The following is a 17,611-nucleotide window of genomic DNA, read 5'->3' on the forward strand; positions in this document are numbered from 1 at the left end:
CTGCCTACTCAAGGGTACCCCAAAAGAGAAACTTCCTGTTACCACCATCCCAGTATCTTCTGCTATTCCTGCTGGATATAGCGATCTCTGGGACGCGTCGTGCAATAGTTGGACTGATGCACTCTCTAGGTCATGTGGTACTCTGGATGAGGAGCCCACCTATGAACCTGAGTCGATCATTCACTCCAGTTTGCATGGCCATTTACCTTTGCCTGTCCCTAATCTCCCTTGGACGTACAGCCAGGCTAACTTGTCTGCAAGTTCCACAGTTGCTATGCCCTGTGATGCGATTGAGATGGTCGCTACACCTGACAATACTATTCAGCCGGCCTCTGCACCAGTTATGCCAGTCCAGCCCATGCCCAATGAGCTTCCTGCTTCTTGTTCAGGACCTTCTGTGACCTGGCCTCACCCTACTGCTACTATGTCTGTTCAAACCCGTTTGAGAGGCTCAATCCATCCTTTGGATAGACTGCCTCATTCGGCCAGGTGGGGTTTTCAATCTTTTTCTCAGGGTTCTCCGCATTCTGTTTGTGTTTCAGCTATCCAGCTTGACTCTTGTGACATGTCACTTTCTAACCAACCTGACCTCAGGGATCCACTGACCTCTGCCCAGTCTGGTGGTCCTGTTATGGATGCCCAGCTCATCTTTAAGGGTGTGGGGGACCCTGCTCAGACTCCTGATCTTCTCATGCCCTTACCCATTCCTAAAAAGCCTTTAGTCCTCAAGTCCTCTCGTCCTCTCCCTACCTCTGTTTTCGGTCTCTGAGGATAATCTAAAATACGCGGTTAGTCAAGTTTTGGATTCCCGGCTCCGTAAAGGCATTCTTCAGTACCTCGTACTTTGGAAAGGGTTGGGCCCTGAAGAGAGGTCTTGGATCACTGCATCTGAGGTCTTTGCTTCCTGTCTGTTAAGGAGGTTCCATCTGGAGTTTCCCTTTAAGCCTGGACCCAGGCGGGGGAGGGGGAGGCCTCGTAAGAGGGAGGGTACTGTCATGGTTATGCAGTGATCTTCCTGTGTTTGCTTACCTCCCCTCATGTGTTCAGACTAAGAGGCCAGCCACTTCCACCTGGTGGTTTTTATAACCTCTCCTCTAAGCATGGCTCCATCCCAGGCCCTATCAGGGAGCCCTATATTAACCTGTGCACTGCAGGCCATCAGTGCTGATCAACCATTGTGTATTCCTTTGTGTGTTAGCTTCCTGTTTCCTGCCGTGTGCTCTTCTACTGTTTTCCGTTACCGACTTTGGCGTGTTTTTGACTATCCCTGTTTGCCTGTGAGCCTGACCTTTTGGCGTGTCCTCAACTATTCTTGTCTGCTTGTGGCCCCGACCTTGGCTTTGTCCCTCACCATCCCTATCCTCCTGTTGCCTACTGTGGGTGTGAGCTGGGGGACCCTGGGGGTTGTGACCTGGAGCCAGTTGCAGCCAAGTCCATCCTCACTACTAGAGGTACTGGTGAACACCTGCTGGCTCTTAGACTCCGCGCGCCAGGGAATCTTACGCTCTAACCCCAGTGGGATCTGTCCCCCATCTGCAGCAGTCAGCCGTAGGGTCCACAACCTTGCGGTGCACTCCTGATCCCTACGGTGTGCACCTGTCACCTCGCCTCAAGGTGACCTGACACTGCATTCTATCACTTGCCGGCGGTGACAGCGACACCTGTAGCCAAGGAGAACTCATTGCAATCCAGCCAGACTCTTACTGAAACCCTAATTTAGCAAAATTAAAACCCAACTGTGGTTTCAGGAATATTAATTTTCAAGAACATTTAGCACATGCTCATCAGGAGCCGGCACTACACATACAACAAAAAAAAGGGCGTATTTGGGTGCCCTCAAGTCACCGGTAAGCTGCCAACATCCTGTAGAAATCAATGCAAGGCTGAAATACACAGAAGCTGTATGCATATTTAAAATGACAAGCATGCCAATGGTACTTGCATACAGGGATGGATCCATAAGGCTCCATGCACACTGAAGCTCAAAAAAGCTATTTCTGGACGCCAGATTGCTGGCAGAAAACGCTGGTTGAAAAACCTGCTTTTAGGCTCCATGCACACTGAAGCTGATAAACTGCAGTTTATTGGCGTTTGGGCGTTTTTTGTAAAAGCCCATAAACTCCACTCTATGTTAGCCTATGTGTCCATGCACACATGGACGTTTTTCAGCTTTAATGAGCAGTGGAGTTTATGGGCTTTTTTCTGAACGCCAGAAATTCGCGTTCAAAGTGCCGTTTTTCAGCGGCAAAAAACGACAAACGCTCATTAACGCTCATTAACGCTCATTAACGCTCGTTCATTAGTGTTCGGCATTCTATTTTTCAATGCATTGTGGGATTTTTGGAGTGTCCTCTGTGTATTTTTATAAAAAACGCCCATTAACGCTAACGCTGTAAAACGCTCATTAACGCTCATTAACGCTAGTATAAAACGCTGTTAAAAGCAGGTTTTTCAACCAGCGTTTTCTGCCAGCAATCTGGCGTCCAGAAATAGCTTTTTTGAGCTTCAGTGTGCATGGAGCCTTAACAGCGTTTTATACTAGCGTTAATGAGCGTTAATGAGCGTTTTACAGCGTTAGCGTTAATGGGCGTTTTTTATAAAAATACACAGAGGACACTCCAAAAATCCCACAATGCATTGAAAAATAGAATGCCGAACACTTATGAACGAGCGTTAATGAGCGTTAATGAGCGTTAATGAGCGTTTGTCGTTTTTTGCCGCTGAAAAACGGCACTTTGAACGCGAATTTCTGGCGTTCAGAAAAAAGCCCATAAACTCCACTGCTCATTAAAGCTGAAAAACGTCCATGTGTGCATGGACACATAGGCTAACATAGAGTGGAGTTTATGGGCTTTTACAAAAAACGCCCAAACGCCAATAAACTGCAGTTTATCAGCTTCAGTGTGCATGGAGCCTAAAGGTTGTATATGCTGAATGCAGACAGTGTTCGGTGCATACAGTACAGTACGTTCTTGTAAAAATACATGGGGATTTTTTTTTTGAAAGCCCATGGCGTGTGAAAAACACTCAAAATTCACGCTGTGCCAGAAAAATGTGCACACACATAAAGAGTGAAACACAAAAAAGTGCAACAGTACACAAGCCCTCTGAAATCAGAGGGCCTTACCCTGAATCCCCTGGGGCGTTAGGCTCCTGACAGAGACAAGGGTACTTAAAACTTGGAGCATATGGCCAATACCAGACAGACCCCTTCCTCTGGAAGGTCTGCCAAAACAGACCCACCCATGTACTAGGTAGGGCTCCCCTGAAGGGAGACCCCATGAGAGAGGGTGAACTAAGCCAGAAGGCCAGGTCCACCCCCTCCCAAGACTTTCAGGGCAGGCCCAAGGACCTGCAACCCTACTGATCACACGTGCAAAACACTGTACATAACATAAAAATACAAAAATGTGACAAACAAAGGGTATAGATAAAAAGAAAGTGGGGGAGAAGGAAGTAGAGGCGTGTGAAAAGGTGGCCATTGTGCAATACAATGGCCAGGCCCTCCGGCCAGGAATAAAAAGTTCTTCCTGCCCTGGAGGCAGATACTTAAAAAGCATGTAATGGTGCAGTGACTATGATGCCTCAAATCAAACTGACCCTTACTCACAGTGATTTTTCGGCACCCCTGGCCTGCCACTCCAGGGGCACATACACCATAGGCTTTCAGGACCAACCCTTACCAACAACCCAGACCACAGTAGCCCCCACTCCAGCAAGGAAGGCATGAAGTTCTGAGAGCTTTGTGAGAGCCCTTTACCATCAGGCCCCAGCGTCGTTCCCATCACTCCTTCCTAATTACATTTGGGGATACTAAGCGCTCCATCCCCCCATCAAGACTGGAGCCCGTGTTCTCTCCCTAAAAACTGACCAGAGCTAGAGCTACCCTAATATAGGCCAGAAGGCCAGGGATCCGACCCTCTGGGTCAGACCACATGCAGCACCCATCCCCATCAGGAGCACCCTTCCAGACGGCTCGGACTTGGACCTGCTGACATCAGCATGGATGCCCAAACACCGGCACTGCCGAACCGCCCTTCCAGGTCCAATGTCACCATTGGATTTGCATGTGTCCTTCTCACACTGGCAAGTAACACAGCGCCTCCTCTGGAAACTGATAAGAACAGATACTACACTTGATCTTAGCCAAAAGGCCGAGAAGCGATATAGCAGTGGTAAAAAAAAAAAAAGAACTGGTGGAGTTAACTAATTTTTTTTTGTAAAGTTCTCCTTTAAGGGGGCGTGTCAGAGTGTGTGTCCTATGCTTACATCCTTTTGCTAATAGGTGTCCCTCATTCCCATCTCAAAAAAGTTGAAAGGTATGCCAAAACATGCACAATTTTTACACTGTACAGTAGGGATGAGTGCATGCATATTCAGACACGAGTTGGAACCCACCTGAGCTATTCTGCCAGGAAGCTGTCACTGCAAACTGCCAATTATAGGTGGTACAGGCATTCCCTGGCCTGAAGTCGCACATATACATCCCCCTTGTAAACATGTCTGTGGTGAATGCCTCTGCTGCCTATTAGTGGCTATTGGCTTTGACGGCTTTCCAGTAGGATAGCTAAGGCAAGTTCAGAATTGTATCCGAATACAAATGAGCTCACCCCTACAGTACAGCTCTAAGTGCCCACTACAGTAAAAATAGACCTGTTCAGCAACAATAGACAGCCCCCCCCCCCATATTCAGCAAGGGACATGTCCCTTATATCCAGCAGTAAAGAGACATGCCCCTTATATCCAGCGGCACAGAGACATGCCCCCATATCTCCAGCAGCACAGTGACGTGCTCCATATATTCAGCAAAGAGACATGCCCATACCTCCCAACAGTCCCGAATTTGCCAGGACCATCCCAGGATTCATATTAAATCCCGGCATCCCCCTAGTCAAGTCTAAATCCCATGTACATAGGGCAGGAGGAGGACCCGGGGAGGATGGACACTGCTATGCAGAACCCGTGCTGATCTGAGGTATGTGCAAGAGGGGAGAATAGCTGGGAAGGGGGAGAAAACAGGGATTGGACAGAAAACACTTACTGGGAAGGGAGACAAAACAGGGACTAGAGCAGTTCAAATTCTTCCATAAGTCAGTTATCTATGTTTGCCAGGTTTGACTGAAATATCAAATGGTCAACTTATCACATGATGGGATTTGTAATCAGAGTTAAAAATATGTATAGGCAAAAAAACGAAAAGGCTAATTTAATGCAGATAAGGAACTAAGTGAATTTTTTTTACCACCGTAATCAGCCACAGAACCTGTATAATTAATATGTGTTTGGTTTTAAAGGCATGAGTTGGCAACCCTAGGAGGAAATTGCTCAAGTGGTGTCATGGTGCCACTTGCAAAACTCTTCGATTTGAGTCAATGGCACCACATCGCATCCATGAGCCAAACGCTTGCCTAATGGTTGTCGAGGCTTTTTTCTGCAGAGAATATCTGCAGGAACTTCCCCTTTCTGAGCCACCCCTTTTCTCCACCCCTACCCACCTCCGAGGACCGTTCCTTTGTTTTATCCCCTACCCACCTCCCAGTAATGCCCTTTTAGACAAGAACCAAGTATCAACCTGTGGTGATAAGTAATCCATAAGGAATTTGGTAGTTATAACAAAAAAAAAAACAGCAAATTAGAACCCCCACAGCCAGTAACAATAGAGCCCCCGCCAGGAATAATAGACTACCCCACCACAAAAAATCCCCACCAGCAACAATAGACTCCCAGCAGCAACAACAGATCTCCCCACAGCCAGCATCAATAGATTCTCCAGCAGCCAGCAACAAAATACCCCACCCTCAACAGTAGATCTCTCCCAACAACAACTGACCCTCCAGCAATATAAGACCCACCCCCAGCAACAGTACAGTAGGCCTTCCACCAGCAACAATAGACTTCCTCAGAAACAAAAGACCCCCATGTAAAAATAGATACCCTCCAGCTAGAATAGATCCCCTAGCAGTGAATATCAATAGACCCTGCAGCACACCCCAGCACCACTTGCTGTCAGTGGTGAAGGTGCCGGAACTGCGTTCCCCCACGTTCCCGCTGAAAAAAAGCCCTGGTTGTGATGTAGTAGTTCAGTGTAAAATGCCCATTCGGCATTTAAAAAAGAAAAAAAAAAAGTAATTCTGGTGACAGTATTGCCTCTTAAATACTTGCAAACCACCTTTGAACGAATTAAAAATATAAAAATACTGTAAACTGTCTTCCTGTAGGTGCTGGTGACATCACTGGGTCTCACTATGATCTAGAGTTGCCACCTCCTCGCTTTAAACTCAAACACATATTAACCACTTCAGCCCTGGAGGGATTTGCCCCCTTAACCACTTGCCGACCACCTCACGCAGATATACTGCGGCAGAATGGCAGGTACAGGCAAGCTAACATACCTGTACATTGCCCTTTAAGAGGCGGCCTGCGGGCGCACCTGTGGCAAGCTCCATGAGTCGGATCGTGGGTCCCGCAAACTCAATGTCCGCGGGCATACCCGCAATTGTCTCACGGAGAGGAAGAATGAGGAGTTGCTAATGTAAACAAGCATTTCCCTGTTCTGCCTAGTGGCAATGCCACTGATCGCTGCTCCCTGTGATCGGAAGTGGTGATCAGTGATGTGCCACACGTAGCCACATCCCACCCCCCACAGTTAGCATCACTCCCCAGGACACACTTAACCCCTTAATTGCCCCCTAGTGGTTAACCCCTTCACTTCCTGTGTCATTTACACAGGAATCAGTGCATTTGTATAGCACTGATTGCTGTATAAATGACAATGGTCCAAAAATGTGTCAAAAATGTCTGATGTGTCCGCCATAATGTCGCAGTCACAATAAAAATCGCTGATCGCCGCCATTACTAGTAAACATTTAATAAAAATGCCATAAAACTATCACCTATTTTGTAAACGCTATAACTTTTGCGCAAACCAATCAATAAATGCTTATTGAGATTTTTTTAAACAAAAATATGTAGAAGAATACGTATCGGCCTAAACTGAGGAAAAAAAAATGTTTTTTTATATATTTTTGGGGGATATTTATTACAGCAAAATGTAAAAAATAATGCATTTTTTCAAAATTGTCGCTATTTTTTTGTTTATAGCGCAAAAATTAAAAACCGCAGGGGTGATCAAATAGCACCAAAAGAAAGCTCTATTTGTGGAAAAAAAAGGACGTTAATTTTGTTTGGGAGCCACGTTGCATGACCATGCAATTGTCAGTTAAAGTGACGTAGTTCCGAATGGCAAAAAGTGCTCTGGTCAGGAAGGGGGTAAATTCTTCTGGGGCTGAAGTGGTTAATGACCAGGCCATTTTTTGCTATACGCTGTACCCAAACAAAATTGATGTCCTTTTTTACCCACAAATAGAGCTTTCTTTTAGTGGTATTTAATCACCTCTGCGTTTTTTATTTTTTGTGCTATAAACAAAAAAGACCAACAATTTAAAAAAAAAAAACATATTTTTTTTTTACTTTTTTGCTATAATGCATATCCAAAAAAAATATAAAAATCATCAGTGAAGGCCAATATATATTCTTCTACATATTTTTGGTAAAACAAATCACAATAGGCGTATATTGCTTGGTCTGTGGAAAAATTATCGCATCTACAAACTACAGGATAGATTGGCGGACAAATCTGACCCTAAATTACACTTTTTTGGGACCAGTGACATTATTACATTGACCAGTGCTATAAAAATGCACTGATCGATGTAAGAATTACACTGGCAGGGGAGGGGTTAACTCTAGGGGGCAATCAAGGGGTTAAAGTAAAGTAAACCCTCTAAAAAAAAAAACACCCTGCAGGATAAAAGCATAATGAGCTAGTATGAATATCATACTAGCTCATTATGAATTACTTACCTGAGATTGAAGCCTCCACAACGACCCTCTTTCATCTCCTCCATATCTCCCGGAATGACTTCCAGGTATCGCTGCTTTGGCACTGTGACTGGCCAGAGCAGCGATGACGTCACTCCAGCACATGTGCGCGGGAGCCGGCAGTGACGGCATGATTGCCTTCACTAACGACACGCTCAGTGCGCCTGCACCTCTGTCTACGGCGCGCATGTGCCGTAGACATCGGTGCCCGATTTTGGGAAAATATCTCCTTAATCGTGTAGGTTAAGGAGATATTTCTTGCACCTACAGGTAAGCCTTAATATAGGCTTACCTGTAGGTTAAAGTGGTCTGTAAGGGTTTACAACCACTTTAAGTGTGTTCCCTGGGTGTGTTCTAACTGTTGGGCCCCTGCGCTGCTGTCTACAGCATGCATACGCCATAGACATTGGTGCCGAATTTTGGGAAAATATCTCCTTAACCGTGTAGGTTAAGGAGATATTTCTTGCACCTACAGGTAAGCCTTAATATAGGCTTACCTGTAGGTTAAAGTGGTCTGTAATGGTTTACAACCACTTTAAGTGTGTTCCCTGGGCATGTTCTAACTGTAGGGGGAGGGGCTTACTGGGACATGACAGGGATCACTGTTCTTGATCACTGAAAACAGTATCATCTGGCAAAACGGGGAATCGCCTTTTTTACTTTACATAGGCAGTTCCCCGTTCTGCCTCTCCTTACCACGATCGTGGGTTGCCGGTGGACATCGAGTCCGCGGGATTCCCCCGCTATCCTCCTTGCATGGACCGACATACAGGTACCATCTGTTCACGCAGGAGAGCTGACCTGCCTCAGTATATACCGTATTTTCCGGCGTATAAGACGACCTTTTACATGTAAAAAAATTGGCCAAAAAGCAGGGGTCATCTTATACGCCGGGTCAGCTCCTCGGATGCCGGCTGGGTGTTCGGTAATACTGTATGTAGCTTCGGCTACATACAGTATATACCGCTGAGCCAATCCTGGTGAGCGATGTATTCAAATGAATACAAAGCCTGCTCGGATTGGAGTAACGGCCTCTGCCAATCCGAGCAGGCTACTCTGTAGCCTGCTCTGATTGGCTTGGAGAGACAGAGCGGCGCGGGCTGATGATGTTACAGCCTCTGCCAATCCAAGCAGGCTTTGTATTCATTAATAGAATACATCGCTCGCCGTGATTGGCTCCAGCAAATGCAGGAAGAAGGAAGAAATATGAAGCCTCGGAAGCCTCGAAAGCCGGGTCGTCTTATACGGTAAGTACAGATTTAAAAGCATTTTTGTCCTGTAAGATTAGGGGGTCGTCTTATATGCCGGGTCGCCTTATACACCGGCAAATACGGTATGCGTGAGTTGATCTGTCATTGGTTAAGTACACAGGTTCTGAGGCTAATTTAATGCAGATAAAGCACCAAGTGAGTTTAACCACTTAAGCCCCGAACCAATTTGCAGCCAAAGGACCAGGCCCCTTTTTGCGGTTCGGCACTGCGTCGCTTTAACTGACAATTGCGCGGTCGTGCGACATGGCTCCCAAACAAAATTGGTGTCCTCTTTTTCCCACAAATAGAGCTTTCTTTTGGTGGCATTTGATCAATCCTGCAGTTTTTATTTTTTGCGCTATAAACAAAGATAGAGTGACAATTTTGAAAAAAAATTAAATATTTTTTACATTTCGCTATAATAAATACCCCCCAAAAATATATAAAAAAATATATTTTTTCCTCAGTTTAGGCCGATATGTATTCTTCTACATATTTTTGGTAAAAAAGAATCGCAATTAGCGATTATTGATTGGTTTGCGCAAAAGTTATAGTGTTTACAAAATAGGAGATAGTTTTATAGCATTTTTATTAATATTTATTTTTTACTAGTAATGGTGGCGATCAGCGATTTTTTTTTTATTGTGACTGCGACATTATGGCGGACACATCGGACATTTTTGACACATTTTTTGGACCATTGTCATTTATACAGCAATCAGTGCTTTTTAAATGCACTGATTCCTGTGTAAATGACACTGGCAGTGAAGGAGTTAACCACTAGGGGGCAGTGTAGGTGTTATGTATGAAGTTATGTGTTTTTTTTATTGTAGGGGCATGGCCTGGCATGTAACATCACTGATCGTCTTTCCCTATAAAAGGTAACAGACGATCGGTAACAGCCAGTAGGAAGCACGGGGAGAGGTTTGTTTACAAAGACCTCTCCTCATTCTTCAGCTCTGTGACCCAATCGCGGGACACCAGTGGCGATTGGATCTGCTGGTCCCGTGGTCACGGAGCTCAGGACCAGGTCGGGAGCGCGCCGCCGGCAGTGCGCTCCCGGCCCTCAGCTGGGCACTTAAAAAGCAACTATCCAAAAAGCTTAAAAATAAATTTTTTGGCTGGAGCTAAACTTAAAAAATGGCTCTCTTCTGACTTACAAACAGATTCAACTTAACCACTTAAGGACCACCTCGCCCTGATGTATGTCGGCAGAATGGCACGGCTGGGCACAAGCACGTACCTGTACATTGCTTTTTACGCGTTTTGCCCAGCTGTGCCATTCTCCCGACGCAAATTGGCGTGAGGCAGTCCTTAAGTGGTTAATTACCACCTTATTTAGCCACAGAACCTGTGTAATTATTATGTGTTTGGCTTTAAAGGGATGAGGTGGCAACCCTATTTCCAAACCTAAAAAGACAAAAAAGACCATGTCACCAGACTGTTAATGTCAACAAATTCCGATACAGAAAGTTGCACAAAGCAGGACCAGCTCAAGAAATATAACTGCAGGTGTAAGAATCTCACACAAAGTGCCTATTTTCACATAAATATCAATGTAGGTCTCATGTAAATGATTTCCTTGGGCCATAGAAAGTAAAATTCAAGTGTATTTTCCTGCCTGGGAGCCACAGCTGCTGCATGCAGCCATTCACTGAAACAAATTACGCATATGGACGTGTACTTCTGGATGTAGACTGTTGTTGTCCAGAGCCCTATGTCTGTACAAGTGCATGTGCTTATGCAAGTATGCCCACATACAACTGTATCCTGTAATTGATTTCTATGGGTGGCTGTATGCAGCAGCTGTGGCTCCTGGATAGGGAAATATGCCTGAATTTTAGCCATATAACTTTAGATGCCACTGTAGATAAAACCTAACCTTGAAAATGTCAGCTGTGTTCAGTCCATATTTCAAGACATAAATTATTTTTCTCCTTAAGAAGAACATTTTTAATATTTCAGCCAACTCAAATACAAAATCTGGTTAGGTTAGGTGTATTATATTAGAATGTATCAAGCAAATCAGACTGGTTATATCTAATATAGCAAACATTTTATATACATTTTACTCCTGACTTTAGCTGAAATGTAAGGTCAGTTTACAAAGAACATATATTACTGCAGCCATTACTGAAAAAAAGGATGATGTCCCATCCAGGCAGTCTGAACGCAGACAGAGCTTGCAGACTTCTAAAGATAAAATCAATTTTTTACCAAGTTTTCACAGCTGCTACCTAGGGGTTGATGTTATATGAGAAAGCAACAAAAGACCTATAATATTTTATATGCACAGGCTATTATTAGATAGAATAGCAAGAGGATTGGAATTTTTTACTTTAAGGAAATACCAGTGTAGGTACACTTGCAAATACTAAGAATTAGTATTATACTACAGGATTTATATAGCGCAGACAGTTTACGCAGCACTTTACATCTTGGGGTAGACAGTACAAATACAATACTTTAATACAGTAGGAAACAGAGGGCCCTGCTCATTAGAGCTTATAATCTAAGAGGGAAGGTCAGGAGATACAAGAGGTAATAACTGTGGGGGATGTGCTGATGGAGAAAATACATTTACAGTTGTAAGGTGGGGGTCAAATAGGCTTCTCTGAAGAGATGAGTTTTCAGGCAGCGTCTGAAAGTAGACAGAGTAGGAGATAGCCAGATAGATTGGGGTAAATCATTCCAGAGGGTGGGAGAGCTTGTAAGAAGTCCTTGAGGCGAGCATGGGATGAGGTGACAAAAGAGCTAGAGAGCAGGAGGTCTTGGGAGGAGAGAAGAGGACGATTTGGTTGGTATTTTGAGACCAGATTAGTGATGTAGCTGGGGGACAGGTTGAGGGTGGCTTTGTAAGTTACTATTAGTATCCTGAATTTAATTTGTTGGTTGAGTGGCAGCCAATGGAGGGATTGGCAGAGAGGGGTTGCAGACGTCGAACAGTTTGTAAGGTAGATAAGCCTGGCAGCAGCATTCATGATGGACTGAAGGGGGGCCCGGTAGCCTATTTAGAAGTAAGCCAATGAGGAGGGGGTTGCAGTAGTCGAGGTGAGAGATAACCAGGGAGTGGATTAGAAGCTTTGTGGTGACATTGGTTAGGAAGGGGCGTAACTTGGAGATGTTGCAGGGGTTGAGGCGGCAAGCTTTGGACGGCAATTGGATGTTGGGCGGAAAGGAAAGTACACAGTCCAGGATTACACCTAGGACCTTGGCATGGGGGGATGGGTTGATAGTTGAGCCGTTGATTTTGACAGAGAAATTAGGCAAAGTGGCATGTGTGGGAGGAAATATCATGAGCTCGGTTTTGGAAAAGTTGAGTTTGAGGAAGTGATGTGACATCCAGGCTGATATGTCTTAATAAAGCCATTTGCATATTTGGTAGTTCTTCAATATGTTGTTCTTCTTATCTTGCAACAGGTCTCATAATTCATGAAGGCTCATCTGTATATCGAATCTTCAAGCGATGGCAAGCTGTCAATCAACAGTGGAAAGTTCTGAACTATGACAAAACTAAGGACCTTGGGGAAACTTTAACTGGGACTACAAAGCTTGGGGGAAGGAATTCACGGACGAACCATTCCTCTCACAATGACAGAGGCCCTGGGCGGAGCCAGAGGGTTAGGACTATATTAAACCATCACTGTGGTTATACAATTCTACACATCCTCAGCCACCTGCGGCCTAATGAACATCGAAATAGCACAAATTCCAACAGAGAGGTGGTGATGAGAGTGACAACAGTATGAGAAATATCTTTAATTATTGATAGATAATGGTACGCTGCTATCCTTAACTAGCTACTACTGATGCTGCCATGTTGTCATGGTATCGACAAAGAGGAAAGACGAAAGATTTGTTTGGCTGAAAATCAGAGTGATTTCTGGTTCATAAGGAGCTGGCCTTTCAAAGATTTTGGTCAGTTGTGTTCATGTAGGAATTTCCCTGTTTTTTATTGTTTTATTCCTTTTTTAAATTGGGCCTTCTTTTATTGCCTAACACTTTCCAGTGCGTCCTATAAAACCCATCAAATTTGGAATGAGAAACTGCCACTAGAGGGCTCCCTCAAGCAAATGTATTCCTGCTGAAGGAACGCCATCCAATGTTCCTTTTGGTATTTATGGAAAGCACAAGCCAGCGTTCCGAGAACAATTCACGGGAGAAAACAAGTCTACAATTTTTACCTCAGCTTTAAATGATGAAAACATCACAGTAAACCAGAGAGGAAAAAGAAGTGGAAAAGAATAATATAGTTAAGAAAACCATAGTAAAAAATTGCCTAAGCAAAAAAGTAAATAACAACAGCATTCTGAGAGACTTTGAAGTGGTTCACAACTTTCTAAGCGATGAATAGGTGCAATAAAACATATTTTTACGGCAAAATGGGATCTTTGCAATAAGACGCTTATACTTTCCCTGGTTTTACATTTTTTGCATGAGTTAATGTAATTTTTTTTCCTCTCTTCTCCCTGCGGGAGGATAAAGAAAAAAAATATTTATATGCAAATGGTCTCCAACTACATTTGTTTTCTTTTTTCTTCTTATTCACATACTGGGATGTAAAATTAAAAACATCAGGTTTTTATCCTGCATTGGTATGCTTGTGTATGGTGATACAAGAATTCTCACACACTCTAGGGTTTTATTTCTAAGCACCAGGTGGTTATTCCTATGTGCACCATTTTAGTTTCAAACAACAAATATACCCTAATGTTCAATAGAAGACCAATTCTAGGCAGCAAGTTGAAAGCTCAAACATCAGCGAGCTACTAATGCATTCAAGCACACTATGTAATCCACAGCATCCATGGCACACACAAAACATCAAAAAGTCTAGGTAAGGATGGTATTTCCTGAAGCTTGTATCCTCTTATTCACATTCAGACTTCCAGAAAAGAGATGATTCTGCATGGTGGCCTTAGAATTAAAATGTTTTCATATGAGGTTTTGTGAAAAGCAACAAGGAGTGAACTCCAGCATTCCAAGCATGTGTGTTCCAGGGTCACCAGATTACAGACAAAGAGAGTGGCTGAACTGGCATACGACTGCTTTGCTTTAATGAAAAACTGAAGAACTAAGCATGTAGGCTATCCTACCTGTAGGCATCTCAAGGCGTTGTTTCAACTGCGGCCTGGAGTTAATCTTGCATATACTGGCTGTTAGGTAAAAAAAAAAATGAATTAAAAAAAAAAAACAGTTTTTGCTGGACACACACTTTAAGTTGCTTCTATTTCAATGTAAAGCTGAAAACCCTTTTAAACTAATCTATGCTGACAGCCATTGCTGTGAGTTGCCATTGCTGACTGCTCCTCTGAAAAATTCTAGTTCCCTTGCTATCATGCTGACTCTCTGGCTTCAACTATGCAAATCATTTTTTGTGTTCTAGGTCAGTTTCTCAAAGAAAGTTAAAGTGGTAGTAAACCCGCTGCCTTTTTTTTGTTTCTCGACACCTCTAAGGCATAATGAACTAGTATGCACCGCATGCTAGCTAATTATGTTATACTTACCGTAGAACAAGGTGGCGGTATCTCACCCGACCCACTCCGAAGTAGCTGACATTTTCCCTCGGTGGGTCTTCCGGGTATCGCGGCTCTGGTCACTCACAGCGCCAGAGTCGTGATACCCGGAAGACACGCCAAGGGAAAATGTCAGCTTTCAGCATGTGTGCGGGAAACTTCCTTACGGCAAGGTCTGCCGGACTTTCAGCCAAGATTCCTCGGAGTGCATGCGCTGCTCATTGCAAGGGGAATATCTCCTAAACCGTACGGGTTTCGGAGATATTCTTTATACCTACAGGTAAGCCTTATTATAGGCTTACCTGTAAGTAAAAGTTTAAAAAATGACTATACTACCGCTTTAAAGAAAGCCATACAGCCAGCATTTTTAGAAGGAGGCCAGCAATAGCCACCACTATATTTCACACAGTGTGGGTTTTGTGAAATACTAGAAAGGTGAACCATTAGAACTGCTATTAATGGCACCATGCCATTCATTAAATTCTTTACTTGTCAGGCATTTGCAGGCATTAAATATCAATACTTTCTTAGGGCCAATAGGAATGTAGCCTGCAATAAAACTCTGACAGAGGCTCTAACCTTTTCCATTTTAAAAATGTGTATTTAATTGTGTCCCTGGAGACGTGGAGAGATATCTTGTGACAATCATCATTATCAGAAAGAAATTAACAATATCCTCTGGATTGAGAATGCATACAGCAATAAAAGCCCAACAAAGCTTCTAATCCTTCCTATTCTATTCATAAAAAGTGTGTTGAGCTACAGAAAGGATTTCAAAGATAAGCGCAAAAATTCTTTGCTAGTTACTGTAAATACTAATGACTGTATTTGGAGACCGTCTAAATTAACTACTTAAGTACTGCTCCACATACATTTACTGCGGCAGGACGGCCCTTTAGCACAAAATCACGTACCTGTATGTAATTATTGTGTTCGGCTCTCGGGCATGCCACTGGAGCCCCGCTCCCACTGTGATTGGACACAGCGGAAGCCAGCCGAGATGGCTCCCGGGAACCTGGCGGTCGTTCGTAGAAAGGCAGAACAAGGCAGACCGATGTGTTGCCAGAAAGGAAAATGGAGATCTCATGTTTCTGCTAAGCAGAAACGTGGATCTCTGTTTTCCATTAATCAAAGCACACATAGGGAACACATTTAACTCTTTGATTGCCCCTTATGCATTTTTTTTAGCACTGATCTCTGTATTGGTGTCACTGGTCCCCAAAAAGTGTCAGTGTCAGATTTGTCCGCGGCAATGTCGCAGTCCCACTAAAAAACACTGATCACCATGATTACTTGTAAAAAGTATATTAAAAAAAATAAAAAGTCCCTTAACCGATCCCATTGTTTGTAAATGCTATAACTTTTGCACAAACCAATCAATATACGCTTATTGGGAATTTGTTTACCAAAAATATGTAGAAGAATACATATTGGTCTAAATTTATGAAGAAATTCAATTTTTTTTTTTTTTTTTATTGGAAATGTTTTATAGCAGAAAGTAAAAAATATTATTTTTTTTTTCAAAATAGTCGGTCATTTTTTGTTTATAGAGCAAAAAATAAAAACCGCAGAGGCAATCAAATACCACCAAAAAGCTTTATTTGTGGGGGGAAAAAAAAGGACATGCATTTTATACAGTGCCGTACGACGTGTAATTGTCAGTTAAAATTCTGGGCTAAATTCACACCTGAAAAGGACCAAAAGACGCACAGGACCCCTTTGAAATCGGAGCCGCAGCAGAGATATGTGAACGAGCTCCACAGAGAGCCGGTCACAATCTCCTACCATGTGAATTGGATGCAGGGAAACCCGCATCCAATTTGCATAGGTGGGAACCCAGCCTGACTTTCAAAGGGTGTACCCATCTGAAGTTTTCCCCTGTTCACCTGTAACAATTTGGTGTTTCTGTCTCAGTGGTCATCAGGACAAATAAGAGGTTGAATCTCCCCAGTAGAGAAAAAAAAGCATCAATAAAAGCCTGACAATGATTACATTGTTCCTTCTCTACCCAAAACTAAAATAAATCTTTGGCTACAGTTCCAATAAAATATTGTGGATGAAGGAGTTCTCTAGATGCAGCATTTAGTATCTACCTAATGAAGAATGCCATTATTGGGCTTCTCCTTGAAATTCTCCCTGTAGCTCATTAACCAAGTCACTGACATTAGCATTAAACAAACCTTTGCAGCTCTAATAGAGAAGGTGGAGGAAAATTGCCATTCATGGCACTGAATTAATCCATGATTGATTAAATTCCATTAAGCTAAAAAACATAAAATGGCTCTATGTAAAACAGACCTTGTTAATTAATACACAATTGGCTAAATATTGTTAAAGGGTCAATTAGTAAATTTTGAAAGCTGTCAATTAAACACTGCAACAGTGTTAAAGTAAGAATGTCAACTTTATTAAGTTTAATATGAGGTTACAAATGCAGTACACCCAAAGAAGACTTTAGGGATAGGCTGCAACTGGCTGTCACTTGGAGAGGCTGCAGTGGACTCAGAGACAAGTGGACGCAAAGCTTTAGATCTTGGGCCATTCAGAAGATGAGGATGACAGCAACTATATGGATTAGTTATTAAAGCAGCCAGGCATCAAGATGAAAGGTTCTACATTTTTTTATTGAATAAAAACATACATGCCATCTGGTATAAGGTAGAACCGCATAACAACAATGCACTGTTTAGGACAGTGATGGCGAACCTTGGCACCCCAGATGTTTTGGAACTACATTTCCCATGATGCTCAACTACACTACAGGGTGCATGAGCATCATGGGAAATGTAGTTCCAAAACATCTGAGGTGCCAAGGTTCGCCATCACTGGTTTAGGACAAGATTACACCCTCCTAATAAAATGTGATAGCATCACCAACAGCTTTCTTTCACTTGCCTTTAATATACTAGGTACTAGTCTACTGGATTCCTGGGTAACTTTATGTGCTCAGTGCCACCCATACAT

At 43.3% G+C, this 17,611-nt stretch overlaps 1 protein-coding gene and 1 pseudogene across 1 annotated transcript in view; one reads left to right on the plus strand and one right to left on the minus strand.

Moving 5' to 3' along the window:
- Positions 1-13,723, plus strand: part of MARCHF9 (membrane associated ring-CH-type finger 9) — a 238,714-nt gene extending 224,991 nt beyond the window's left edge. Inside the window, exon 5 of the mRNA XM_077483655.1 lies at positions 12,552-13,723. Coding sequence (XP_077339781.1) covers positions 12,552-12,880 — 329 coding nt within the window. The 3' untranslated portion in view covers positions 12,881-13,723. The remainder of the gene's footprint in view (positions 1-12,551) is intronic.
- Positions 4,057-4,166, minus strand: LOC143986330 (U2 spliceosomal RNA; annotated as a pseudogene).
- Positions 13,724-17,611: the final 3,888 nt, after the last annotated feature.

This window comes from Lithobates pipiens, unplaced genomic scaffold (genome assembly GCF_037356315.1).
Source record: "Lithobates pipiens isolate NorthernLeopardFrog02 unplaced genomic scaffold, aLitPip1_a1.2 Scaffold_16, whole genome shotgun sequence".
In the NCBI taxonomy this organism is placed as follows: domain Eukaryota; kingdom Metazoa; phylum Chordata; class Amphibia; order Anura; family Ranidae; genus Lithobates; species Lithobates pipiens.